This window comes from Cavia porcellus, unplaced genomic scaffold (assembly GCF_034190915.1).
Source record: "Cavia porcellus strain 051 isolate PalLab524CR breed Dunkin Hartley unplaced genomic scaffold, mCavPor4.1 scaffold_4, whole genome shotgun sequence".
Classification (NCBI taxonomy): Eukaryota; Metazoa; Chordata; class Mammalia; order Rodentia; family Caviidae; genus Cavia; species Cavia porcellus.
Window position 1 is genome coordinate 55,212,857 of NW_026947487.1, and position 27,815 is coordinate 55,240,671.

The 27,815-nt window shown below is 50.1% G+C and overlaps 1 protein-coding gene across 2 annotated transcripts in view; it reads left to right on the forward strand.

Annotated features, from left to right (window-relative positions):
* The window catches only part of Cul4a (cullin 4A), a 35,061-nt gene that overhangs the window by 5,970 nt on the left and 1,276 nt on the right, over window positions 1–27,815 (forward strand). Inside the window, exons 3-19 of one of the 2 annotated variants that reach the window (XM_003477568.5) lie at window positions 4,455–4,558; window positions 9,779–9,848; window positions 10,502–10,575; window positions 11,310–11,472; window positions 11,948–12,037; window positions 12,992–13,074; window positions 14,826–14,893; window positions 17,155–17,273; window positions 17,961–18,153; window positions 19,641–19,745; window positions 19,851–19,961; window positions 20,034–20,119; window positions 20,571–20,678; window positions 23,628–23,741; window positions 25,144–25,249; window positions 25,385–25,557; window positions 27,169–27,321. In XM_003477568.5, coding sequence (XP_003477616.1) covers window positions 4,455–4,558; window positions 9,779–9,848; window positions 10,502–10,575; window positions 11,310–11,472; window positions 11,948–12,037; window positions 12,992–13,074; window positions 14,826–14,893; window positions 17,155–17,273; window positions 17,961–18,153; window positions 19,641–19,745; window positions 19,851–19,961; window positions 20,034–20,119; window positions 20,571–20,678; window positions 23,628–23,741; window positions 25,144–25,249; window positions 25,385–25,557; window positions 27,169–27,321 — 1,920 coding nt within the window. Of the gene's footprint in view, window positions 1–4,454; window positions 4,559–4,622; window positions 4,642–9,778; window positions 9,849–10,501; window positions 10,576–11,309; window positions 11,473–11,947; window positions 12,038–12,991; window positions 13,075–14,825; window positions 14,894–17,154; window positions 17,274–17,960; window positions 18,154–19,640; window positions 19,746–19,850; window positions 19,962–20,033; window positions 20,120–20,570; window positions 20,679–23,627; window positions 23,742–25,143; window positions 25,250–25,384; window positions 25,558–27,168; window positions 27,322–27,815 lie in introns of those variants that run through there. The other variant, XM_063247061.1, reaches the window with a different exon arrangement.

The following is a 27,815-nucleotide window of genomic DNA, read 5'->3' on the forward strand; positions in this document are numbered from 1 at the left end:
AAGCTTTTAATTTAGTAAAATATTATACTTTGTAACTGAAGCCTGCCATTCCTTTTCCTGTAGACAGTGGACCATTAGGTGTTAATTACCCATCATTTTCTCCTAAAATAGCAAAATACTTAGCCATGCCATGTGTACATCTCAAAAATTGGTCCCTGAGTGTCATGAATGATATCTGCAGGTATCCAGGGGGTCTGTGCAGAAGCTTGGAGGTGTAGGGCCTCTATCAGGTGAGACTGTCATGTTCCAGGGATCTGTGGGCCACTGGGTTCACGTTGGGACCTGTGACCTGCACACTAGTGTCTGTCCTTGTGCCTCTGCAGAGGTGCCAGGGAAGGGCGGCACACGTTTACAGGTGTTAGTCTCAGGCAGGCAGTATGTCCTGTTTGGTGATGCAGGATGGAATCCCAGCCACTCAGGTGGTGTGGCATTATGTGAAAGATCTTGTTCTCATCGAAGTTTGGAGGGTTTGGTGGTATCTGGGGGAGACTGAGAAGTTTCATCTCTTGCCCACCCCCGGTGTAAACTCTGTGGAACTGTGGGGCAAGGCCCCTGCTTCAGGAGATGGAGAATCTCCTCTCTGAGTTCTTAGCTTTTGGATCACAGCTCAGATGAGAAGTCTCACATGTGCTACCACTAAGCTCTCCTTCATGGGGAGCAAAGGACTTTGGCTTCCAAGGAGTCTGCAGTGAATGCCTGCTGAGCAGTACTCTGTGCCCGTGCTCTGTGCCTCAGGTCCACAGTTCTGGTCCTGTCAGCACAGCAGGACAGTAGTGCCCTGAAAGCTGTGTTTGCTGGAGTGTCAGAGGAAGGCCAAGTGGCTTCCAGAGGAAAGCAGCCCTCAGAAAGGTCCGAGCCATGCTGTGTCTTGAGGGAAGCCCAGCTGGCTGGCTGTCAGCGGCCCTTGGGGAGGGAGGTCGGGTAGGAGAAGAGGCATGTGTTGACTGTTAACAGGGTTGCTAAAACTGCAGTATAAAAGCCTAGAAAGTGTTGTACTTGTTACTTAATGGGCCAATATTACTGATCAGGAACGAATTGAGCACCTAGGTAGACGAGCGCAGGAGACAGGCAGTATCACATACCATGGGCACAGCAGCCCCCTCTCGGATAGATGCCATTCTACTGAGAGGTTCCTCCAGGCGTCCCTTCCGATTTGATTTCTGCACCACCATTTGCTTATTCCTCCCACCAGGAGCCAGAGTCCAGCCCTCTTAGCACCCGTGGCTATGGGCAGCATCAAGTCCTGTGCCAGGCCTGTACCCCGAGAGCATCAGCCTTGACACACCCCTGCTGCTGCCTGTGTGTGCCATGCAGTGGGCAGTGGAGTCATGTACTTTTCCACCCCCCTGGCCTGTTCTTTTCTGTAACAGTTCACCAGGCCTGGTACACAGGGTGTTTATGGCGTTCTCCCAAGGCTTGGGGGATGAGGCATGGGGATTTGTTATCTCCCTACCATACCTATTGGTGACTGTTTTAGTGTTGGCCTGCTTTTCCCTTCACAATCACATCCTCTCTGTGGACCTTGTCTTTAGCTCTGAGTCTCTTGGTGCTAGATGCTGCACCCCACACCTCCCTCCACTTTGCCCCTTTGATGGCCACACATGAGGGGCAGACCTCCTGATGTTGTGGCCCTGGTGTGACCTGCTGGGAGGAGAGACTGTGTGGGGACATGTAAGCAGGTGGACTACACATGCTGCTGCTTTCTTACCTCCAGTTACTGGATCCAGTCCCACATCTCTGTCATAACTGGTTTTCAGCTCTGAGATAGAACTCAGGGGCCCTTCCACAGAGCTGCATGTGCCCTTTATTTGAGACAGGGATTCACTAAATTGCTCAAAATGGCTTTGAATTTGGAGTTGTGATCCTCCTGCCTCAGCCCCCTGGTAGCATGAATTGCAGGTGTGGGCCACTGTGCCAAGCTTGCTGTGATTCTTGAAAGTGCTGATTGCAGCATGCTAACTTGGCCACACAGTGCCTGGCTAAGTAGGTCTTTCGTGTGTCAGGAGGAGGCCTTAGAAACGAAAGTGTGTGTTGGAGCGGGGATGTCCTGTGTCACGCTGTTCTTGCACAGTGCAGAGACTCTAGATTCCTTCCAGCAAGGCCTGGGGTAGACAAACGGCCATTCTAGGGCAGCAAGGTACTTGTCACAGGAAGATGGTGCCTACATTCAAAAGATCCCCAGACTCTCAGTGCCAAGGATGAAGCGGACCTCTGCACACCTGTGGAGTCACACCTGCCTGGCAGCAGGCTTAGACTCCCCCACAGTGTGTCCACCTCTGGAAGGCTGTGCCAGGGAGTCGCTGTGTGTGAGGATTGCACACCAGGAGGTTTATCTTGATTCTTGCCAAGGAAAACACTTGTCTTCAAGTATCCTGCTCAGACTTCCTCTGTGAACGTTGTGTGGACGGCGTTGACCAGTGACCCCTGGGGCAGAGGCCTTGCTGCATGCCATCTGTGTCTCCGGAGAGAAGGGAGCGGCAGGTCTGGGTGGAGAGGCCTTCAGTTAAGGGGCTGAGAGTGAGTGCGGAGTGCCGATGGGGACCCTTATTTCTTTTCTTTTCTTTTTTTTTTTTTTTTTTTTTTTTTTTTTGTCTTTTTCCTTTTTATCAGTACCAGGGATCGAACTCAGGACTGCCTGCTTGCAAGGCAGGCACTTATGCTGCTGAGCTAAATCCCCAGCCCCTAAGGGGACCCTTATTTCTATTCTAAGAAAGGTGGGAGCAGCATATGTGTTTTGTTACACTGATAGTCCCTAGGACACAGATTATCATGTTTATTGTTATTCTGCTTCTGTTGATCTTTGTAAACATCCACGGGTTCTGTGTGGAAGCAGCAACATACTTAATATAGGTCAGCAGGCTATGTAGCAGTTCTGATGTTGAGCATTGGAGTCAGTAACTCTTAATACTGCTGTGGCGAGTGTCTGTAAAATGTTAGCTCACCTTTTTTCCTTGGAGAAAATCCCAGAGGAGTTAGGAATTGGATTCTTTTTCTAATGTGTGTCCATTCTGTGTGTCCCTGCATTGTTTTTTCAATTTTCTTTGTCAACATGTGTACGCAGTCCGTGATACTTAGATTCCTCGTAGGGAGTCGGTCTGTGTGCAGAACACTGTGCGGTTCTTTTTTTCACCCGTTCTTTTCTTTCCTTCCCTTCCCTCCCTCTCTAGCTCTTGATCCTTTTCCCTCTTGAGAAAGACCTATCTCCTTACTTCTATTATTTTACTTTAGGTTTCTTATATAGGTGAAACCATGTGCTATTTAAGTGTATGTGTCTGATTTATTTCATTTAACATTGTGGTCTTAGGGTGCATCCATTGTCCTACAAGTGACTTGTTTACACTTCTTTATGAGACGGTTAATATTCCATTGTGTATGAATATGTTTTCATTATCCATTTGACTGTGGGTGGACATGCAGGCTGCTTCCAAGGCTCAGCTGTTATGAATTGTGGTGCTATAGACATGGGTAGGTACGTATCACTGTCATAGGATGTCTTCAATGGGTTGGGGAGGTAGCTGGGTTGAATAGAATTTCTGTTTTTAGTTTTTCAAAGACTCTTCATACTGCTTTCTGTAGTAGTTGTATCAGTTTACATTCCTACCAGTAATGTGAAGAGTCCCTTTGGCCCCACATCCCTGCTCGCATTTGTTATTTGATTTCTTGATGACAGCTGTTCTTTCTGCGATAAGATGGAATAGTGCCTTAATTTGTATTCCTCTAATAGCCAGGGATGTTGAACAGTCCTTCATGTATTTATTGGCTATTTGAGAAGTGTTCGTTTTCTTTGCCCGTTTTTTTATATTTGTAAGAGGTCTAATTTTTTTGAGTTATATGTTCTAGAAAATAGTTCTTTGTCTAAGGAATGCCAGGCAAACTATTTTCCCATTTTGTAGGTTTGTTGACTTGTTGATTCTTAGTTTGTTTCCTGTGCAGTCCCAGCCCACGTGCTTTTTGAATCATTCAAAACTAGTAATTAGAAAAACCACATTTCTGTTTATAATATTTCACATTGCAGTGAAGGAGATTCTGGCTTTGTACATAAGACTTGAAAGGAAATGTTCTTAGAAGTGGTCAGCGTGTATAAACATTTGATCTGTGATGTGGCCAGAAATAGTAAGTGAATTATACACCCAGCCAGCAGACATGCAGGACCCAGTCCGTGCTGGCCTGTGTTGCTCAGGGATGTGATTGCTTCGCTTCTGTGCCTGTCAGAGGGAGGGGTCACTGCGAGCATTGGGTGTCCAGACCACTTATGTACCTGAGCCTTTTTGGAAAATGCCTTCCTGGGGACAAAGCCAAGGCTCTGAGAGGGCCCAGGATGCTGTAAGACCAGGCCTGCAATCTTCGCTTTACTTTAGCTAAGGGGCTGTGCGAAGAGGCCTGTCTGTTCGCACAGTGGTAGGGTTTAATGCTGAGTTCTGGCTCTGCTGAATAACTGCTTCCTTTGGCTCCAGGCGGTGGAAAACCTGTGCTCACACAAAGTCTCCCCGACGCTCTACAGGCAGCTGCGCCAGGTCTGTGAGGACCACGTGCAGGCCCAGATCCTCCCATTCCGAGAATATCCTTTCCTTGGCGTGTGAGGTTTCTCCTCGTTCCCTAAACCTTTTAGAACTGGACATTAATAGGAGAAAGAGTGGATGAGTATCCTTGATAGTAAAGCTACGTTCTTTAAATTCAATTATTTACAAAGCAAAAATGTTTAACTTGTTTCATTATTTCATTAATGACGTATGTGCAGTGTTTAGAATTTAACTTAAGTTGCTAATACAAATGAAAGGTAAACTATTAATTGCACATGGCTGAAATACTTAGAAGTTCTAAAATGTCTTTTACATTTGAATTGTGTTTTATTCTAGGAAAATCATCTGTGTTAGTTTCCTAGGTGGGGGCAGCCACCCAGTCCCTGCTTAGTATCTCCTGGGGCGGGTCCTTCCCTGGCTCCTGCAGGTAGATGACACATGCAGCCCCTGGGCTCTGCTCACAGATTTGGGCTGCTGCCAGCTGGTAGGAGAGCCTGTGTTAGGTTGGCTGGGATTGTGAGGGAACCTGGCTGCTGGCATTGTCTCCACTGGTCACTGTCTGTCTTGATTACTTTCTTGTTGCTGGGACAAAGTACCTGACACTCACCAATTAAAAGAGGAGAGGTTTATTTGGCTCACAGTTTTTGGAGATTTCACTCCATAGCTGGCTGGCTCCAAGGCAGCGTGGCACGTGGCAGAGAGGCCTGGCAGGCAGAAAGCATCGCAGAAAGCAGGAATATATATTATCCTTTCAGGCCACGCCCACAGTGACGCCCAATTTCCCACCAGGCTTCACCTCCCAGCATCACACCTAGCTAAGACTGATAAGTATCATACCCCAGAGCCCTACCTGTGAGCGCATGAAGCTTTTAGGGGACATCTAGACAAGCCATGGGGCCTATACCTTTGCAGGAGAGAGGGCAGCCTAGGATTTGCTTCCACACCATCTGTGACTTGTGTGCCATGAGCTACTTACATCCTGTTAAAACTTTAATCTGGCCTCAGCCTGCCCCTACTCACCTCCATTACTAAGCCATCCAGGTCCCTGTGGGCCAGTGTTAGCGACTATGCTCTTCTGGGCCTCTGTGTCTTCGGTACAGAGGGAGGAGCGCTGGTGGGAGGAGCTTGTCCTCCTCTCAGCCCTCATTGTGCAATGTTACTGTTCCAGGCCTCTGGGCAGCCAGGAGGTCAGGGGGCTGGATTTCAAAGGGCTGGTGAACCAGATGTCGATGATGGGCATGGTGGCAGTGCCATCACAGTCTTTGGTGTCTTACTGATGTACACCATGTCTCAGAAAGTACCTGGGAGGAGCACAAAGCCTGCACCCACTAAGGCCTGTCCTGGGAGCCTGCAGTGTTCCAGGACACAACTGTCACCAGTCAGCTGCTGCTAGCCCTAATCCTGATTTGCTCTGAAACCATCTTTTGATCACCGCTTGCATTGACCTCTGTTGGTTGACCCCTCCCCGTGGGCTGTCTGACATGCTCATCTGTCCATCACTCAGCAAGCAGCTGTCAAGCCCAGTTGCCACCCTCCAGGGAGTAACAGCCACACAGTGCAGCCAGGGTTCACAACAACTCCTTGGCCTTGTGACAGAGCCATGCCAGCATCATAGAAGGCAACAGAAACTTGAGCACAGTAAGTGTCCCATGTAGCCAACTTGAGTTCAGTTAAGTGCAAGAAAGGACCTGGTCAGTGGTGCTGGAGAGCTGGACAGTGAGAGCCCCAGACAGCATTAACTGTGGGCATGTACAGGCTGGATGCACAAGACCGGCATGATCCGTGCGGGCTCCCAGACATGAGTGGAACTGAGGGCAGAAGAGGACGCGAAGCAGGGAGTCAGACGGCAGCCTGTGCAGAGGCACCAGAAGGATCTGGGAGAGAACACCGGGACAGGAATGGCATCACGGAGCTACAAGGGAGACTCAAGTTGGGAGGGTAGAGACCGCCCACCTGGAAAGTCAGGGCTCTGTCTGATAGTGAAGATTCAGCGGGGGCTTTTAGGCTACAGGATGGCAGGGAAGACAGGGCCTGTCTGCCCTGCACTGGATGTTCCAGGGTGACTGTTAGTTGAATGAAGCATTTGTGGTACTGTAGAGGGGTCAGGATAACCTCCAAGAGAATTCTCAGGGCTGACAGCTGGGAAGAGAACCCAATGGAAGACAACAGAGGTCTGAGCAGGCCAGCAGAGCTGCGAGAGGAGCCTGTGGGCAGAAGTGCTGTTGCTAGGTACAGGATGCCCAGGGAGTGGAAAATGGTTGGACAGCAAGACCGAGCGAGGGGGAGGCTACCGGTATGTTTGTGGACTGGGACAGGGCAGTGTGGAGTGCTCAGCCTATTCCACCAAAGCAGTAATGTAGAAGGGCTTTCACAACCAGGAGCAGCACAAAGCCTCTCCAGAGGCAGATGTGTTCATGTTTCCCTCACCTTGGGGCTGCTCTGGTGCTTGTGCAGCTCACTGTGTAAGACACAGAATGCCTGCGAGTTTCCACCCACTACATCCTGGTGGTAAGAAGTCCCACAGACATGGACCAGCATAGACACCCAGGCAGGGAACCTGCTCAGGTGTGACTGATTCACCAGGCACCAGCTCTACCTCCTCCTTCCTGTGTTTGGTAAAATCTCGTGCCTTTCAAACTAGGCTCCCTGCTGTTGGTAATGCCCTCCACAGAATACAGGAGATTTCTTTCACATGGACAGGTACACACACGGGCATGTGTGGACAGCAATACGTGGCAACACAGGAACATGTGTGACATGCACAGACACATGTGCGCTCAGGGAGGCCCAGCTGCTGCCTGACCAGGCATCAGATCTGTGGCTGATCAAGCCAAGGGCCTGGCTGTTCAAGAGCCTAACTTGTAAAGAACAAACACATCCCTGGCATCTTCCTTCTCTGATCAACCTCCTGGTGCTGCCACTTAGGTTGCCCCAGGCAGCGTTGGGTCTAGTGATGAGGCATCACAGAAAGTCATGTCCTGGACACCTTGGAGGATGTGTAAGTCACCAAGGAGCCTCTGCTTTTGGAGCACCTGGTGCACTACAGCCATCTCTGACATGTTGCTGTCCCCAGTACTCCTGGCAGCATTCAGAGACACGTACTGTGGTTAGCCTCCTGCCTGTGCAGAAGGGCATGCCTGCATAGTAGTGTGCAGCTCATGGTGTAGTACCCACACCGGTTGTGTCTCCTGGTGGGGAAACTGAGGACCCTACTGTGTGTAGGTCAGTAGGGCAGATGGAAATCAAAGAGGAAAACTAAACAGACAAAACATTGGTAAACAACATGGTAAAGTGGTAACAGGGGGACCCAGTCAGATAAGGCACCCAGCGAAACAGGACACGTTGGTTGGCAGCCAGCAAGGGCACAGCCCAAATAGCGGTGGATCTCAACAGTGGGGTGACCAGCCATCGAGGGGTGTGGACTCCTCACCATCACCTTTCTGGCCCTGTGTCAGGAAGCGCTTGCTTCCTTTTTACACCTGCTTTGTGGCAGGAAATCTGTCCGTGTGTGAGTGTTTCCACATTGCCTGAAGAGCCTGCCTGCCCTCTGGGGCTGTGCAGATCCCACCTGTAGGTAGCCATGGCTGAGTGATGAAGGGAGTGGACGTGGGCACCTGCCTTGGGTTGGGCCAGGGTGGCTAGATTCCTACCCCACACACCGCATGCCTGGCCAAGGAGCTTGGCAGGTGTTGTGCTATGCTGTGGTGCTTGCTTCCCATTGCAGGCATGCTTCATGGCAGTAGCAGGAGATGATTAGGGAAGCCTGTGGCAGTTTTATAGGGCCCTCACCGTGGAAACCCTCTCTGCGGACCAACACTTGCACTCTGTGCATCTCTGGGATGCCAGATTCTGCTCAGCTCTGCCGTGAGCACCTGCCACACCTGAGCCACCCCATGGTATGGCATTGGTGTTGAGTTGACGCCAGTGAGGCATAAGCCTCACAGAGAGCCTGTCCTGTATGCGCCTGGTGGATCTCTTTGAGGCCCAGGACTGTTGATGGAGCCTGTGCAGGGTGTGTAGATACCATAGCACCTTGTGGGTCTCTTCCTTGAGGCCTGAGACTCTATAGACAGGGCCCATCCCAAGCTGTGTAGACACCATGGGCAGTTGGTAGATCTCCTCTGTGCATCCTGTCTGCTCCCGGTCCTGGAAGTGGTGGCCACTGTAACTGATTTTATCTTTTTTATTTTTTTGGTACCGGGGATCAAACTCATGACCTGACTGTGCTTGCCAGGCAGACACTTATGCCACTAAGCTATATCCCCAGGCCCTTGTAACTGACTTTTAAGAAAGTACTCTGCATGCTGGGTCCTCACCAGGCCTATTTCTCAACTCCTGGGTGTGCTTTCTGGGGGTCTCCCTGTCCTGACCAAGATAGCTGTGCTGTTGACCCTGAATTTCTCCTCCCTCTCGGAGGCTGCCTTCTGCTGCAGAGGATACACTTGTCTGAATGAGCCTCACCCTGGCCCTGTGGTTGAAGCCTACAGCCCAGGACATCAGCACCACCCGCCCAAATGGGCTATTGTGTTCTTATTCTGTGAAGCGGGCAGAGCAGTTGGGAGCAACTGAAGTTGCCTTGCTCTAAGAACTTGTATTCTGGTTTCTCTATCCTGCAACCGCTTGAGCTTGTCTTGGGGAATCCCTTCCAAGGGTCTTGGGCAGCCCCAGTCTCTGCCACACACTCTTGGTGCTGGCTTCTGTGTGGTTGGTAATTGGCCTCCTCCTGGCCAGCCGTCCACCAGAGTTCCATCTGACACTGTGTCCTGGCCTCTGTTCCAGCTGGCACTGCAATAAGTGGTGCAGGATATAGGACCCTCAGAGGGGTCAGCGAGAGATGAGGCAACTACAGCCCCATGCGGGGTGGGGTACATGTACAATGGCTGGGACTTGGGGATGCTAACTAAAAGCCGCATGGGGACTTGGAAGCTGTTGGCCTCAGTCCACCTGGGCCACTGTCACTAAGTGCTGTGCAGTAGGTAGGTGGGCTGTGAAAGCTGAGGGCCTTGAACTGAGGCTGAGGCTCAAGGTTAAGGCCCCAGTGTTGGGCAGCACTGTGTCCTGCTGGTGACAGCGCCTTCTCACAGGTCCTTGTGTGGTGGACAGGTAGGCAGCTCTCTGTAGCCCCTCATGTACTTTCTGCTGCCACTTCTTGGCTAAGTGATACTGTGTAGTGCGGAGCAGAGAGCAGAACAGGGCCAGGTGGGAATTGCAGTGACCGTAAGGCCTGTGTTTTGAGATTTTCCTTAGCAGATCTCCACAGATTCCCTCGACAGTGTCTTGTTCTTGAAGAAGATCAACACGTGCTGGCAAGACCACTGCAGACAGATGGTGAGCACCACCTTTCCCGCAGCTCTGATTCTGTGTGGATTCCACTGGGGCCACTGCATGTCGGTAGCTTGCTGGTGTCTGCTGTGGTCTGACTCGGTCTCTGGTGCAGCCAGGCGGGTGGTGACGGGAGTGGCTGTGGGCACAACCCACAGGAACCAAGCAGATTTAAAAAGCTAGTGAGGGCAGGGTCGTAGCTCAGTAGTGGAGCCTTTGCCTGCCACATGAGAGGTTCAGACATCCAGCACCACAAAGAAGGAAGGAAGGACGGACGGACGGACGGACGGACGAAAGAAAAGAGAAACAGGCTCCAGGTAGTAACAGCGTTCCTGAGCTGGGTCAGGGCTGGGGCTTTTTAGGAGCCTGGAGGAGCCGCAGTCCTGAGAGCTGTGTTTGGCAGTTAGGAAACAGCAAGAGTGCAGAAGACATCTTTAAGCTAAGTGGTCTAATACTGTTGTCAGGGCTGTTAGGTTAAAGAGATGACAGATACTGGAGACAGAATGAAGTTCACAAGAATGAGGGTCTTGCTAGGCAGTTTCTCTCCATTAAGAAGCAGCAGTCCAGTTAGATTGGAGATGGCTAGTACTGCATGAATAAAAGTCTGATATCAAATGGCATGTTCATCAAATGACTTGAGTAACCTTTTTGGCCTGCAGATCATGGTCAGGAGCATCTTCCTGTTCCTCGACCGCACATATGTCCTGCAGAACTCCATGCTCCCTTCCATCTGGTGAGTGGTCCTTCTTGCTGCCCAGCCTGGCCAGGATGTCTGTGTTGTTGCAGCTGTTGGGCAGACATTATGTTGCCCTGGTCATGTACAGACCTGGGATCCAGGTGGCCTTAGCATGGAGTGCCAGGCTTTGTCAGCTGGGTGCCCATGAGGAGCAGGCGCAGCAATGTCCCCCTTCCCTGGTGAGTTTTCTGCCTGACAGAGGCACAGTGCAGGCCTGGCTCCAAGGAGTGGGTGGAGGCCAAGTGCCCAGAAGCCCTGTGGCAGTGTTGTGGGCCATGACACTTCGGTGGTACCTGGAAAGAGTGGGCGGCCATTGGCTGAGCCATGAGTCCACTGTGCGACATGTCAGGTAGACAAGTGGCTTCTGTGACATGGGCCTAGCTGTGGACAAGAGAGCCCAGCCTGCCCACCGGGAGCACTTTTGAAGATTCAGCATATGCGAGTGTTTTAGGTGTACACTATGATCCCATTAGCCACAGGAAATTTGCACCTGCATGCGGTAGATCTTGGGGGTTTTTTCCTCCTTCCCTTCTCCCCTCCCTTCATCCCCTCTTCCCCTTCCTATTTGCAGAAGCTTTATTTGCATTTTTTCTTTCTTTCATCATTTTTTTCAACACGAGCACTTGGAAGAGGCCTCCAGGGTGTGTGGTGTGAAAATCTGCTGAGGGTCAGTGGAGGGTAGGGCTGGAAGAGCAGAACCAAAGTCCAGTTTTGTGGTCACTGTTACCCAGGGACATGGGGCTGGAGCTGTTTAGAAACCACATCATCAGCGACAAGATGGTGCAGAGCAAGACCATTGATGGGATCCTGCTGCTGATCGAGCGGGAGCGGAGTGGGGAGGCCGTGGACAGGAGCCTGCTGCGCAGCCTGCTGAGCATGCTCTCGGACCTCCAGGTGGGCTGCCGCCTCCCGGCCTGCGTCAGGGTATGCAGAGGGCGTGGCCCTATGCTAGCACTGCACTGCTTGCCACAGAAGAGAAGACGGCTTAAATGGCTGGTTTTTTTCAAGTTAAGTATGTCATAAAGATAAAACTAGGTGACAAACTGGAAAGAAATATGGGCTGCACATATAAGAAACACCAGCCACACTAGTCAAAGTGGTGCCCTCTTCTAACTCCAGTGCTTGGGAGTCTGAGGCAGGAAGGTTGCCATGAGCTCAAGGCTAGCCTGTGCTACATGTTAAGATCTGTCTCAAAAAACCAAAGCAAAAACCTCACAGAAACGAGGTACACAGCGCCCTCCAAGGGACTGAGCCACTGCCCCATAGGTGCAGGGCCCAGTGCTGGGCAGGGGCAGCACAGGCAGCCCGGCTTGGCAGCGGGACCTACAGGTGCTGCCTCTGGATCGGTCAATAACTGTTCATTTCCTAGGTGTATAAAGACTCATTTGAAGTGAAATTTTTGGAAGAGACTAATTGCTTATATGCTGCAGAAGGCCAAAGACTGATGCAGGAGCGCGAGGTGAGACAGGTGCCTGCTATTGCTTTGTCCTGTGTCTCCAGGCTGCTTCTCTGCAGTGTTCCTCAACGTTTTCTTTTCTTTTCTTTTTTTTTTTTGTCTTTTTCCTTTTTATCGCTACCGGGGATTGAACTCATGATTGCCTGCTTGCAAGGCAGGCGCTTATGCCACTGAGCTAAATCCCCAGCCCCCACAACGTTTTCTTCTCACACTGGGCCTGCGACTGAGAGTCAGGGAAAGCTGCAGTCTCACCAGAGTCCCCAGTAGTGACCTACCTTCTCACTGTAGTGAGAATGACATTTCTCCACCTTAGCTTAGAAGCACTTGGTCTTCTGGCAAAAAATCCCAGAAAAGTAGTTTCCGAAATAATGAAGAACCTCAAGCTTATACAAGAAGATAACGAATAAATTCTAAATATGAAAGATAAAATCCATGTAAACTTGTCATCTGTGCAGGAACCATTGAAAAGAATTCCACATAGAAAAGTGTATGTAATTGTAACATGGCCCCATCCAGGACCCAGCTTCTCAGGTCGGCAGCACAGCTCTCAGGGGAGCCATGGTGGCAACAGTGTCATCTCACAGGGTCAGCCCTGCCCACTTGGCTCCAAAGAAAGTCCCACCTCCCTGTACCTCACACTCAATGCATGAAGCAGCTCTGGTCCCCTGCTGGTAGCTTTGCTAGCCAGCCCAGTGTGAGACATCCCTCCTGCCCAGGTACTAGCACGCTCCCAGCGTGGCCCCGGAGGGGCTCATGGCCTGAAGGGCAGTGAGGGAGGCCCAGGTCCTGAACTGGAGGCAAGATGCACTCCAGGCCACTAAAGCCCTCACTCCCTGGAAGTGTGTTCCTATTTGGCTGACAGGTGTGAAGGTTTTTTGTTTGTTTTGCTTTATGAGAGAAACAACTTCATTTCTTGGGTCACAAAAAGTCTTTGTGTCGTGGTGCTTTCTTTGTAAGGTTCCAGAATATCTTAACCACGTGAGCAAGCGTTTGGAAGAAGAGGGTGACCGTGTCATCACATACCTGGACCACAGCACACAGTGAGTGTCGCCATTGGTGGCATCCCCAGCAGGTGTTCTTGTGGCTGGCTGTTGAAATGGATGGTACCTGGGAGTACTTTTGTTCCTGGTGCACTTTGTGTACATTGTCTATCATCGTTTAGCATTTGCAAATACTCTTCTCACTGTGGAGATGGGGACCCATTGCTTACCCTGGTGGAATGAATGTTGACCAGCTGTTTCAGTTGGGCACTTTGGTTAGACATCTTAGTGGCTGCAGTTGTTATGCTGCTGCTGCCTGTTTTTTCTTTCTGTCTTTCTTTTTCTAGCCTCAGGTGGGGAAGAGTTAGGGAAAAACAGAATGTGTGGGCCAGGTATGTGGCACCTCCTCCTATGAAGTGGGGAAGAACAGAGGCACGGCACACAGACCGGTGGTCATACCTGAAGAGGCTGCCCCTTGCTGCAGGGATGGGCTCACAAAACACAGTGGAAAAAGGAAGCAGAGTCCCAGAGAGGCAGAGGCAGGCAAGGCAGGCTGGCCTGGGGATTTCAATGGGTACTGTCGGACCACAGTTCATGGGAGGGAAGAGGACTATCCTAGTCACTTTTCTGTCATTGCTGAAACAAAATTCCTGACACCCAGAGTTGAAGGAGGGAAGATTTTATTTAGCTCACAGTTTGTAGGGGTTTCAGTCCATAATCTGCTGGCTCTGTGGCAGGGTGGCACATCGCAGAGGGGCAGCAGTTCATGGCTGCAGAAGATAGCAAAAGCAAAAGGGACAGGGAGATAGACAAACCTCTTTTGTCCCTTATGTATAGTATGCATTGTACTGATTATGGTAATGCCAGTCCAGTTAGCGGACTGATGCAGCAGTCACCTGCTTAATCCCAGCATTGTACTAGAAATCACTCTCACACGCTAGATTCAGCTGCTTCCAAAAAACTGTGCCATAAGACTTTGGGGGGATATTTAGGCACAAACCCTAACAAGGACCCACAGAGGCCAGGCAGAAGCTCCAGGGAGCTGCAGGCTGCAGCATTGGCCCTATGTCTCCTTGGGCCGGCATGACTACCTTGAGACATACTCTGAAATCTCCTCTTAAACTGAGATGAAGGCTTGGGAAGGAGCCTCAGGGACTGATCCTTGAGATAAAGCAGATGCTCTGATCTTTGAAGAGAACTGAGAAACAGAGATAAGTTGAGCTGTGGGTAACAGAGGAGGAAACCAGGAAGTATTCCTGTGTACTCTGTGGTGTGGCAGTTGCACTGGCTGGACTTGAGGACACTGGGATGACCTGTTCTGGGAGACGCTCATGGGCCAGTGCCCAGGAAGCAGGTGCAGGTGGCTGGGCCATTGTACAAGGGCCCTGCTGGTTCTGAGGACACTGGAACAGTGAGGGCAGAGAGACTTGCCAGCAGCAGGGCAGGGGCCAGCGGAAATGCTGAGGGAGAAGGTAGTTCAGAGAGAAAGATTGCGCCCACAGGCCAAAACCAGACTGGATTCCCTGCAGGCTTCTGAGAGCGCTGGGCTTCCCCAACAGAAAGTGCACTGGGGGAGGTGGGCGCCCTGGTTTGTTGTCTGGGTGCCCCTTCCTGCGGGTGCCCACATCTGGGGGTCTGGTCCACCTGCAGAGCTGTCCTTCTAGCTCACAAGTGTGCTAGAGCACCTCAGCCCAGCAGCAGGAGGAGGTGTGTGCTGCAACCTGGGTCCTGCCTGTGGCAGCCGCCTACTAGCCCCACCCTGCCCTCTCCCTGCCCCTGTTCTTGATGCTTATTCTTTCTTGCCTTTGTAGGAAACCGCTGATTGCTTGTGTGGAGAAGCAGCTACTAGGAGAGCACTTGACAGCAATTCTGCAGAAAGGTGGGTTTTCCTGAACCATAATTAAATCAAATGCCAGTCCCTACTCACAGAGGAAGGCAACACTCATTACTGTCCTAAGAAATCAGCAAGAGTGGGTGGGGTGGGGCCTAAGAGAGCACTTCCTGCTGAAATCCTAGCCAGTTGCCCCTGCAGGACTATCCTCTTCTACCATGGACGTCGGGGGTATGTGGACCCCAACTTGGCACCAGTCTCCCAACTCACACTTTCCAGCCAGTTGATCTAGGTGAAGACCCCGGGCTTGGCAGGTGTGGATGCCAGATTTCACAGCCTCCTCGATGGGCAATGGGGAGGAGGGGAAAGGCTGTCCTTTACCAATTCTTGAAAAGGGAGATACCAAGTCACAGGTTCCTGTCACCTGCGCACCTGGACTGCGTTGTGAGCAGTGGGGCAGCAGGGGTGGCTGTTTGCGGGGTTGCTTGGGAGTCACCGTGAGGCCTTGGCTCTGCCTGCAGCGCAGATCCTTGAATTCCTGATGTCATTTTCTGTAACCAGAGTGCTCAAGGTCACCGTCCAGAGGTCCTTTTGGTTGTGTGGAGGCTGCAGCCTTCCCCAGCTGTGCCCACATGTGTCCTGCTTGGGTTCTACTCTGCTCTGTTCTGCCGGGCACTCGTGCCCTTGCAGTGGACACCAGCAGCTGGGGCCAGCCAAATCTCCCAAGGAGGAGAGGGATGTTGTCGCCCAGCTTGTGGTCCCCAGCTCACGAAAAAGAAGCTAGGCTCACACAGCTTGATGTTGGTGCCTGAGTCGTGAGCTGAGCCAGGGTCCAAGCCTGTGTGTGCTGGTGTATTTTTACATAAATGAGAGCTTCTTTTACTGTCTGCCTAGAAACAAATGTATTCAGAATTTGTAGTCATTGTTTTTAAAAAACAGTAGTCACTCCATAAAGAAAATAAAGGACTTCAAGTAAATAACAGAAAAAATTGCATAAATTGTTTTAGTGCATAATTTGATGAGTGAAATTTTTACAGGAAGATAGTTACATTTGTAAAAGTCTGTCCTAAATTTTATTATAAGTATTTTTAAAAGTATAAAAGGTATATATTTTTAAATCCTGTAAAAACATTACTTAGGATTCAAAGGAGGTTAAGTTTGTACTAACAAGTTTATTGCTGATCTGATGCCTCCTGCGTATAATCCCAGCTGTTCAGGAGGCTGAGGCAGGAGAGTAACAAGTTTGGGCACAGCCTGGATACCTTAGCCAGGCCATATCTCGAAATGAAAAAAAAAGGGCTAGGAATGTAGCTCAGTGATGGAGCTAACCCAGGTTTAGTCTCCAGTACTACACGAAAAAGACAAAAAGTTCATTTGCACCTGGAAACTCAAGTAGGCTGGAAAAATAACAGAAGGAGCTAGAGCTCCGGGTCCTGGTCCGCTCACAGGCTCCCTGGTCTCTGCTCCATCCCCACCTGCCAGGGAAAACTAGGGTTCCAAGCCTCCGAACTCACAGCTTTCTGCTGTGCTTCACTGCAGTGTCATTTAACAGAAAATAGTGTTTGTTTACAGAGCCATAACCAAGCTTTGCTGCGTGTGATATGGTTATAGGAAGTTCTTATAAAATTGAAATACCTTTGTATTTTGATAAACACTGATGAAGCTGGAGCTGTTTTGGGGGAAACTTTATTTATCTTGGGGAAACTTCAGAACTGGTTTATTTGGTGTTGTGGAACCTCTTTCTGCTTTCAATATACGACTAGTAATCAACCATTTTGTATACTTATTTTCAGTTTTCATTTCGACAAGCACTGTAATTGTAGCTAGTACAATAAAGTCTCTCTTAACTGTTAAAAAAAATTGAAATACCTAAAATAGCCAAAACTTCAAAATATGTGTTATACACATCAAAATACCGAATGAACAATGAGTAATTTCTCTCGCACAGCTTACTATGTTTAATATTAATCAGCTAAAAATCAGAGTTACTGTATCAGGAAGGTAAACTAAACCAGAAATGACTTAGGTCCTGAGTCTCCCAGGTCAAGCTGTCGATGTAAACAGTTTCTGCTGCTGCCCATATTGTGAGATAAGAGAGCTTTCACGATGTGAGGAGTTGGAAAGTCCTGCAGCACACTCAGAAGTGGGAGTAACCACCGAGACTTACCTAGATATTAAGGACACCTGCCTGCTGGGTAGGAGGGCCTGGCACCTGGCCTCCCCTCCGTGCTGCTCTTGGAGTGCCACCTTGTGGCAGCTGGTTGGCAGCAGCGCTGACTTCCTGCCATGACCTTTTTGTACCATCCTAGGGCTGGACCACCTGCTGGATGAGAACCGGGTGCCTGACCTCACACAGATGTACCAGCTCTTCAGCCGAGTGCGGGGTGGACAGCAGGCCCTGCTGCTGCACTGGAGCGAGTACATCAAGGTACTGCAGGTCTCCGAATTCCTGCCATACTGTCTGGGGACATTTTTGGGTGGGGTGCACTGGAACACTGCTCTGTGGACCAGTAACACAGTTATGAGAGCCACATGTTCCCACAAACTGGTGGGCGGGGTCTGCCCCTTCCCGGAAATCACCTGTGTAAATGTTTTCCTAAGGTAAGATTTTCTGAGATAATACCAACAGTGACAGACCCATGCAGGAGGACGTTTGACCTCAAAGCAGCTGCTTATGTGCCTTTTCAACACCCCCCTAGCTTCCTTCCGCAGTCATGGTCTCTCAGACCTCTCAGCCGAGGTCTGTGTTGCTCACCAGTGGTGCCTTTATAGGGGAGCTTCCTGTTGCAGTGTGGCTAGTTGTCTGCAGCCCATATGTGGGTTTATTGCCTTGTATCTGGGTGTTCTCTGCATCCTGCAGATGCCAGTGCAGTGCCGTGCACAACTTCTGGGGCCTCCCTAATGTGTCTGCGCCCTGCCTTGCAGAAGTGATGCCTGGGGCAGGCCCAGGACCCAGCACCCCACACCACCTGCCTTGAAGGGACACAGACCTTCTCATGGCCACAGTGCAGAGGGTGCCGGGCCACCAAACAGCAAGGCCAGGGCTGCCACCAGAGTGCAAGAGGAGCACTGTTCCTAAACGTGTCACTGACTTGGCACTACCTTGCTTTTGTAGACTTTTGGGACAACGATTGTCATCAATCCCGAGAAAGATAAAGACATGGTGCAGGACCTGCTAGAGTTCAAGGACAGGGTGGACCACGTGGTGGAGGTGTGCTTCCAGCGGAACGAGCGCTTCGTGCACCTGATGAAGGAGTCCTTTGAGACCTTCATCAACAAGAGGCCCAACAAGCCTGCGGAGCTGATCGGTAGTGCAGCGGTGTCCTGGGCACTTGATTAGCTGGGGAGGATTATTAGCTTGCTTCAGGGCTTAAACTCTTTACGGGGTCGAGGGAAGGGTTTTTCTCGACGCACACCTGTGCACACCTACATGCCTGTGCAAGGGGCAATGTGACAGAGATTTGGTAGTCAGAGCTTGACCTCATAGGAGAACAGGACCAGCAAGGGTTAGTCTAGTTTGTGTTCCTGGACTGAGAGCTCTGGAGCTGTCTTCTGGAAAGTCTTGACTCTACTGGTTTCCATCCTGCCTGGGGCAGGAAGTGAATTCTCAGAAATGGCATGGAGTACGGACGCCTCCGCATATGAGCATGACCCCATCTCAGTGATCCCCCGCTGAGATATTCACTAGTCACCAGGCTGACATAAGATGGACTTGCTCTGATGGAGCAGGTTGTGAGCTACCACTGTGCACTATTACTGTAGTTCACAGTAAGATACAGGTAACATTTTAGGAGGCATAAACTCTTACCGGCAAGTAGAAATGTTCTTTTAACTTAAAGGTATAAAAAGCTACAATATCGGCTGGGGATTTAGCTCAGTGGCATAAGCGTAAGCGCCTGCCTTGCAAGCAGGCAGTTGTGAGTTTGATTCCCCAGTACTGATAAAAAGGAAAAAGACAAAAAAAAAAAAAAAAAAACTACAGTATCAGGGATACAGATTCTGGTGTGCAAGTGATGACTGGGGTACAATGTGCCTGGAGTCATTAGGCAGTTGGCCACTTTTCTGCAAATTCAAAATATTCCAAATAAAGTGAGAGAGGAAAAAGTCAATAAAAGGAACAGCAAAACTAAAGGGAGTTTAATTAGGCTTTTGGGCCATGTTACTGACTGGTTTCTTCACTGAAGAGAACGCTGACCTCCTGTGAATCAGGGCTTTGCAAAGTTGGGCTGTGTCTCAGGGAGTCTCTGAGGCCACCATGTGCACATGCAGCCACCACCTTTTGGGCTACTGTGCTGCTCAGAGCAAGAAGCCCCAAGTAAAATGCTTTAGTCCCTTCATTGATATTTGGCTGTAATCACTTGGGGACATCAGAAAAGTTTCTGTTTGAGAAAATCAGCTCTGAGTTTCTGACTCCAGAGCCCGGTCCCAGTTCTGTGGTAGTGTCATGGGGCAGAACCAAAGTACTGTATGTAGCAGCTGGTGCAGGTTTTCTGTTTAATCTGGAATTAGGAAAAATAAGGCACCTGCTTCATTAAACACTCAGTCCTTGGCGTAGTTCAACTTGGGAGGATTTGTTCCCCCACGACCTGAGCACATCAGGCCTCTGCTTTCTGTCTTGCAAGAGTGTTCAAAAAAGGCCCTGGCTGTTGTCAGAAGAAATGAAATACACCCTTTTTCTCCAGAGTTTGTTTTTCTTTTGGCAGTGCTGGAACAGGATGCTGTCCTTCTGCATGCCTGGAGGGTGCTCTGCCCAACTGTACCCAACTGCTTTCTAATGAAGCTCTTACTCTTGCAGCCAAGCATGTGGACTCCAAGTTACGAGCAGGCAACAAGGAAGCGACCGATGAGGAGCTGGAGCGAATCCTGGACAAGATCATGATCCTGTTCAGGTTTATCCACGGTGAGCTCCGACATTGTGCCTGGCTGGACTGGGTACCCGGACTTGTTCACATGTATGCAGCTCACCGGCATCTAATGCTCACCTTGTTCCCCTTGGCTCTGCCAGGTAAAGATGTGTTTGAAGCGTTTTATAAGAAAGACTTGGCAAAAAGACTGCTTGTTGGGAAAAGTGCCTCGGTGGATGCAGAAAAGTCGATGCTGTCAAAGCTGAAGCACGGTGAGCGCGGGGCGGGCCCTGCCCTGGGGCGGGCCCTTCCTTGCCTCTGACTTGGCCCTTCACGTATCACAGAGTGTGGGGCCGCCTTCACCAGCAAGCTGGAGGGCATGTTCAAGGACATGGAGCTTTCTAAGGACATCATGGTTCACTTCAAGCAGGTGAGTGGAGCCAGGGCCAAGTCACAGCCCGTGTTCCTAGCTGCTGAGAAGGTTGAAGCAGGAGGGTCACAGGTCCAAGGCCAGCCTGAGCAACTCATCCAGGCTTACTTTCAAAGCCACATTTGAAAGGCTTGGGGTGTAGTTCATTTTGTACATGCTTGCCTAACATGTGCAAGGTCTATTTTCCATTGCCAGTACCACCAAGAAAAAGTGGGAAACAGCAGGTTGTTTTGGGTGAAGCAGCCTGGAGTGTGTCACACTGGTGGCATAATCTATGAAGTGGTGACATAGGATTTGACCCAAGGGAAGCATGTCCTGGGGACCAGAAGAGCACAATAAATGCAAATGCTGAAATTTCTGAAAGTTTATTTTGAAAATTAAAGTTTTCTGCTCATTATTTCTCATGCTTTTACGATAATTGCTTTGTCTTGGGTTTCACTATCTCTCCTAGCACATGCAGAACCAGAGTGCCCCAGGCCCTATCGACCTCACGGTGAACATTCTCACCATGGGCTATTGGCCCACTTACACACCCATGGAAGTGCACCTACCACCTGAGGTGAGCCCCAGGCACCCCTTCTGCGCTCCCTGTGGGAGTCATCCAAGGAGTGGGTGTGGGTTCTGCTGAAGATAACAGAGGTGTCGGGGGCTGGGGACTGCGTGACTGGTGGGAGGCTGAGTCCTGAGGAACTCTTTAACAGTGTGACCCCAGTCCCAGTTCTGTCAGCCATCTCTGAAATGTCTTGGGAATGTATTTCAGGTCCCCAGCAAAACCTCATGAGCACACAGTTGGTTGCTACTTCTCTGTCTCCTGGAGGGCTTAATGCCCAGGTCAGGTCCAGCAGGGACACAGCTCCCTTTGGTGGCAGGAAGCAATCATGTGGCTAAAATCTTGGGCCAATTCTCTCTGCATCATCGGTGTTTTCCTTCCCCTTGTAAGTGGGAGGCGATCTGTGGACCAAAAGAGCCAGACTGTCCACATCTCATTCTTCTCTGTTGGTGACACAAGTGTCTCTGCTTGTGTCCAGGGTCACCTGGATGAGTGGGGATGATTTTCCAGTTCTGCTCCAAGGAGGAGGCTCTTTGCTTTTCACCGTCCCTCTGTCTCCTCTCGTGGACTCCCGGCTTCTTACATTGCTCACTCACTGGGGCTCCCCAGTCGAGCTGGGGACTCCTGCGGCGTCTGCTATCACGGTGCATCCTCCTCATCCTGTGCCCTTCTGGGTCCAGGAGATGTAGGGGCTTTGGCATCCTGTGTTTATAAACTAGTTAAGTTTATTGGTACATTTAGGGATATGTAATGATCACATTCATTACAGGAAATTTGTACCTGTACATGTTACAATTTGATGCTTTTTTTTCCATTCCCCTGCTCTCCCGTCAGCCCCTCTTTTCCTGCTTACGTACAAAAGCTTTGTTTCCATTTTTTACTTCTTTTCTCATCATTTTTTTCTTTTCCCTTCCTTCTGGTAAAATATGTCTTAATATATGGTTTTCCATCTTAGAAGTGCATCTGTCTTAAAAATGACATTAAGCACATTCACTCTGCGCCACGGTTGTTATCTCAGACTCTTCACATGAGACCTGTGCCAGGCAGGCATCACTCTGGTCCCTCCTCAGGCCCTGCGGCTGCAGCCCTGCCCTATCTATAGATTTGCCTCTACATCGGGGTCACAGCATGTGGCTTTGTCCTGCTTGCACTCTGTCTCTGTGCTGCAGTGTGTGCCAGGTGCTTTTTTGGCATTGTGTGCATAGACTGCATTTTGTGAGTGAGCGGGAGGCCTTTCTTTGGGTTACTAAAACAATACATGGTCTTTGTTACTTTTCTCATTGCTGAGACAAAATAACCGACACCCCGGGGTTAAGGATGGAAAGGTATATTTGGCTTGTAGTCTGTAGAGATTTCAGGCCATAGTTGGCTGGCTCCAAGGCAGGTTGATGTGGCAGAGGAGGAACTACTCATGGCAGGCAGAAGTCAGCGAAAGCCAGTAGTGACAAGCTATGACCACAGCTCTTACTGTCTCCTGTATCTTACCCAGATAGCCTGCCCTTAACGGTGTGTAGCACTCACATCCTTAACCCTGGTGTCGTACTATGAGTCAATCCCAGCACAGCATCATATCTGTGATTCCAGCAGTGCAAACTGTAGACCCAGACATCTCTGAAAAGCCCCTCTTGGGACTGTGTGTGGCTCTAGATAGAAGCCCGAACAGCACCCGTAAAGGTGTGTGCACACCTCCTGGAACATCTTTGGTCACCTCTGGGCATGACCCTGGGGGCAGAAATGCCAAGTGGGATGCTTTGTGCCTGCCTTGCTGAAGAGTCCGAGACCAGCCCCAGGGTGGCAGCACCCTTCTTAGTCCTGTAGGCTCCACGTCTCCACTCTTGCGACACTCATGGTCTCACAGTGTTGTTGTCTCCAGGCCCATGCAGTGGGATCGCCGCTTGGCTTGACTTGCCTTTCTAGGGTGGCAGATGATGCCCCGTGTCTCCTTGTTCTTGTTGGCCACTTGGGTGTCTCTTTGGTGTGTCTGCTGGACTCCCCTGCCAGGGTTTACTTCAACTGTTGCGCTTCACTCCTGACACCCTCAACCTTATTGGAAATACCTTGCTGGTGGGCTGCGTGAGCTCCTCAGCATGTGTGTGCAGTGTGCAACAGCTATGTTCACTTGGGGAGCTGGCACACACTTGTGATGTGTGCTGATCATGTTTTGCCTTTTTACTGCCTCCTCCCACCCCCAACCAGTCCCTTCCCAAGCCTGCCACTTTGTTTCCTGCTGTCCCTCTTCAGCTTTTTAATCCATCTGGGTCTTAGGTTTGTCTGTAAGAGGAACCGTTGGGTATTCTCTTCCAGGTCTCACTTATTTCAGTCGCAGTTACGGCCGCAAGCCCATCCACTGTCTAATGGGTGACACAGCTCCCGTTCTTCTTGGGGGCTGTTGTGTGTCACTTTCTTGATAGTACTTTAGTCCGTTTTCTGTTCCATCGCAAAATACCTGAGACCATGAATATGGAGATAAAGCATCAATTTCCTGTAGCTCTAGAAGCTGATAAGACCCAGGCCAAGCGGCCACATTGGGTCAGGGCCTTCTTGCCAAGGTCATGAGGACTCTCCAGAGACAGGCACCCTGGCTTTCTAACAGACCTGGGCTGGAAGGCTGCCCACTGCCCAGGGCACAGCCCATTTGGGTGTCAGTGTGTGATAGCAACTCCCTCCCAGTGCAAGGCAGGGACCTGGCTGCCACCTGCTACATGGGTGAGGAGGGCCCCCAGCATTGTCAGGAGTCATGGGAGGGAAAGGTAAGCTGGTGCAGGTACAGCTGAACGATGGGTCCTTGGCAGGGAAGCCCTGAGAGCTGAGGCCAGGGCATGTTTCCTTTCGTGGGAGAAGCCAGGAAAGAGTCATCAGGACACATGAGCATGTTTTGTGTTCAGCTGTGAGAATGTGAGACCCTGAGCATGGTTCTTCATTCTGCCTGCTGACCGGTGTCCCACTTCGGCCTCTCAGATGGTAAGGCTGCAGGAGGTATTCAAAACCTTCTATCTGGGCAAGCATAGCGGCCGGAAGCTCCAATGGCAGACGACACTGGGCCACGCTGTTCTGAAGGCGGAGTTTAAAGAGGTACGTGTTTCCTTGAGTCAGCCCTCACTCTGTGCCTCATCAAGTGTGGTGACAGAATTTTTCAGTTGTCAGTGAGTTTTAGTAGCCAAAAAGGGAAATTCAGCCACTAGCTTTTCTAGGTCAGTAAAATAAGGAACAGTTAAAGGACTGGTATTGTAATTAACAAAAAATGATAAACCATTCAACAGAAAACCATTTGTCTAATTACATAAAGAGCAGATGCTATGAAGAGCCAGCTCTTCACAAGCAAAACTTGTTTCCCTGGATATGCACTCAGCTTCTGCTAACCGAGTGGTGACCAGGTAAAACCCAGCAAGGGGGCACCGTGACCCAGGGACTGATACAGGCTGGACCTGAACAGGAAGCAGCTTCTGCCACTGCTGGGCAGCTGCATATGTGAGGGTGTCACAGGGCCGGCTGGCAGCTGTAGGGATTTTTCGTTTCTTCCTTTGTACTTTGCTATTTTATCTTCCTTTTACTTCAGGTGCCAGGCATATTGGCATACACCTGTTATTCCACCACTTTGGAAGGTTAAGGCAGGAGGATCACAAGTTCAAGCCTAGTCCAGGCAATGTAGCAAGATCATGTCTCAGAAAAGTTAAAAGGGCTGAGTTGTAGCTTAGTGTGAAGGCCCTGGGTTTAATGTCCAGTACCTCACAGCATGCACAGACAAAGGTGCCAAGCCAGGGAGCTTGACCTGGCCTCTCTTCTGCTCTCTCTTCCCCTCTTGTCTTTCCCTTTGCCATTTTCTTTCTGGGGAATGGGGACTGTGTCTATAGCCTCATGCATGCTACATAAGCCTTCTACCACTGAGCTCTGCCCCTTAACCTTTATTTTAAACTTTTGTTTTGAGACAGGTATTGCTAAGTTGCCCATGTTAGGCTTGAATTTGAAATCATCCTGCCTGAGCCTCCTGAGTAACAGGGATTATAGGTGTGCGCCACCATGCCCAGCTGAAAGAACTTTACTATAAAAAATGTCTAAAGAGAAGAATTTTTAGCCAGAAGTACCAGCCTGAAGTACATAGTGAGACCTTGTCTTGCAAACAGGAAATATGTAATGTCTTAAATTTTTTTTTTTTTTTTTTTTTTTTTTTTTGGTCTTTTTGGGACAGGATCTCACCTTGCAGTTTAAGCTGACCTTGAGCTCACTTTGTAGTGCAGGCTGGTCTCCAACTCACAGTGATTCTCCTGCCTCAGCCTCCCAAGTGCTGAGATTACAGGCATGTACCACCATGCCTGCAATTTTTATTCTTTTATAATCAGTAACATAATTTCTTCTTACGGGGTGACCACTGGTGTATTGTTAGCCCCTCCCAAGATGTATGATTGCAAAGCAGGGCAGTCGTAGCCCACCTGAGCAAGTCTGAATGCAGGCCCACCTGACGGCTACTGTCTTCCAGGGAAAAAAGGAGTTCCAGGTGTCCCTCTTCCAGACGCTGGTGCTGCTCATGTTCAACGAGGGAGACGGCTTTAGCCTCGAGGACATCAGAATGGCTACAGGGATAGGTAGGCTGCACCCAGGCAGTGCAAGGCTACCTGCGGGCTGGGGCGTGGTGCTGGCGAGGTCTCCCTGCAGTCCCAGCTTCTGACCCTGTGCACAGATGGCAGGGTGAATCTCCACCTGCATTTGTTCCTGTGCAGAGGATAGTGAGCTGAGGCGGACGCTGCAGTCACTGGCTTGCGGGAAAGCACGAGTTCTGATCAAGAGCCCAAAAGGGAAGGAGGTGGAAGACGGAGACAAATTCATCTTCAATGGTGATTTCAAGCACAAGTTATTTAGGATAAAGATCAACCAAATTCAGATGAAGGAAACCGTACGTACACACTTTCTCCTTCCACTTCTGCAGCTTGAGGTACTCACCAAAGGATCATACTTTAATAGCAATGTAGGGACTGGTAGAATTATAAAGCATGTATCTAAATGTGATCAGAATACATGCTGTTGCTAAGAGATACAATTTCTGTCAACAGTACTCTCAGTGGAATGAGCAGCAGGAAATGCATAGTTGTCCAGCACACCTGGCATGCTAGGTCCCATCTTAGGGGACATGTCAAGCTCTAGCACAGCAGCCCTGTGAGCTGCCCCACAGCCTGGCAGCTCCGGGCCCTTGGGCCAGATCCCAGACAGACAAGTCTGTGTTTGGATCACAGCAGTGTCTGTGTCACTGTGACAGAGGCAGTGGCTCACACAGCAGGGAGCAGACCTTCCCTGACAGCACTGCAGCCCAAGGCCAGTGACTAGTGGGTCCCTGTAAAGGCCCCACTCGACAGGGCTCAGGGAAGTGGTGGGGTTGGTGCAGACGACACCAGAAAGACTTAATAATGATGATGTCACCCAGCCCTCTGCACCTGCACACAAACTCTAGGTGAGTGAAGTAGAGGAACTCACTTGCTGGCATCCACACAAAGCTGCTGGTCCCATCTACTGTGCTTTGACAAGAAAATATCCTCAAAAGGCCGATGACCTCCATCCCATCATACTAGATGTTGTAAATGTTCATTTATGCAACGAACACTTGCCATACACACTTGTGGTCACCCCATGAAGCATCAGCAGTGTGCAGCATGCCCTGCTCTGGGACACGTGTCCTGGCTGTCACCAGGAGCATCAGGGAAGGCCAGGCCCAGGTTCTTACATTTGGATAGCCAGGAGCACTGCTCTTAATAAAGAGCAGTGCAGTGAGGTTTCTTCCTCTCCTCATGCTCACTTAGGCCTGGGAATACTAACCTTTCTTAGATAATGCATCCCATTGACAATATGGCACAAGCTTGATCAAGTCCCTTCCTGAGACACCTTTGCCACAGGCAAGGGCCGTCACCTGCATCTGCAGGTTGTTCTTTAAGGAGGGTGAATTTGCTTTTGGCCTATGTGTCTCTAGTAACTCTCGTTAACTTCTGGTTCTTCTCTTTTTAAATGATGCCATGTCCACAGAGCCTGTTTGAAATGAATCAGTTTGCAGTTTTCATGCATCTCTTGGGGGCCATCAGAGTGGGCACAGCTCTCATTTCTAGAATGAAGTGAGGCTCACTTGCTGTTGGCTTTAATATTATGATATCTGACTGATTCTTACAGATTTCTTATAAAGAAAATATAACTTTAGTCTTCAAATTTTAGCCTTAGAATTTTGCTATTCTGAGAAGCTCAGCTTTCCTAGAACAAAGGAAAACAGAATTCTCTATCTGGCCTTGGTTTACTTCAAGACTGAATCTCCCTGGACATGGGGGCGTATACCTGTAATCCCAGCACTTTGGAGGCTGTGGCAGGAGGACCTTGTGGGTCCAGCCCCAGCCTGGGCTTCGTAGTGAGTTCAAGGCCACCTTGGAATACATAGCAAGACCCTGTCTCAAATCCCAGAGACTGAATCCCTCATCAAACTCAAGATCATGAAGAATACATCTGCATACTTCTTTCTCTTTGTGTACAGGTTGAAGAACAAGTTAGCACTACAGAGCGAGTATTTCAAGATAGGCAATACCAGATCGACGCTGCTATTGTCAGAATAATGAAGATGAGAAAGACGCTGGGTCACAATCTCCTGGTCTCTGAGCTGTACAATCAGCTGAAGTTTCCGGTGAAGGTAGGTGTCCTGCATAAAACACAGCAGTGTGGGGCAGGAGGGGCCACAGAGGCAGGCACTAGGTTGTCTCTGTCCTCATTTTTGGGCCCTTGTCCTGCCTTCCTGGCAACAGGAATGCTCTTGGTAGCACTGCTCTGCTGTGCATGCAGGACGAGCTGGAGGGGCCTTTGGGCAATGCATCCTGGGGTACACCCAGAGCTGCTGCAGCTGGCCCAGCCCCTATGCTGTTTGGGCAGATGCCTTGGGGGTGGGCACCTGGTTGGGATGGACTGCTTAGCACTTCAGAGGTAGATAGGAGCCCCCTAAGACTGTGGTACACACCCCCATGCCAGGGCCAGGGGTTTCCCTTTGCAAATGCAGATCCCAGCAGTGGAATGGAAGTACAGGGGATGGCTGGCCAGGGCTAGGTCTGCTTTTAGGTAACTGGGTCTCCAGCCACATCTCCTCAAGTGTAGGGCCTGTGACTGAATCGGAAAGTTTGCTGTCTGGAAAAC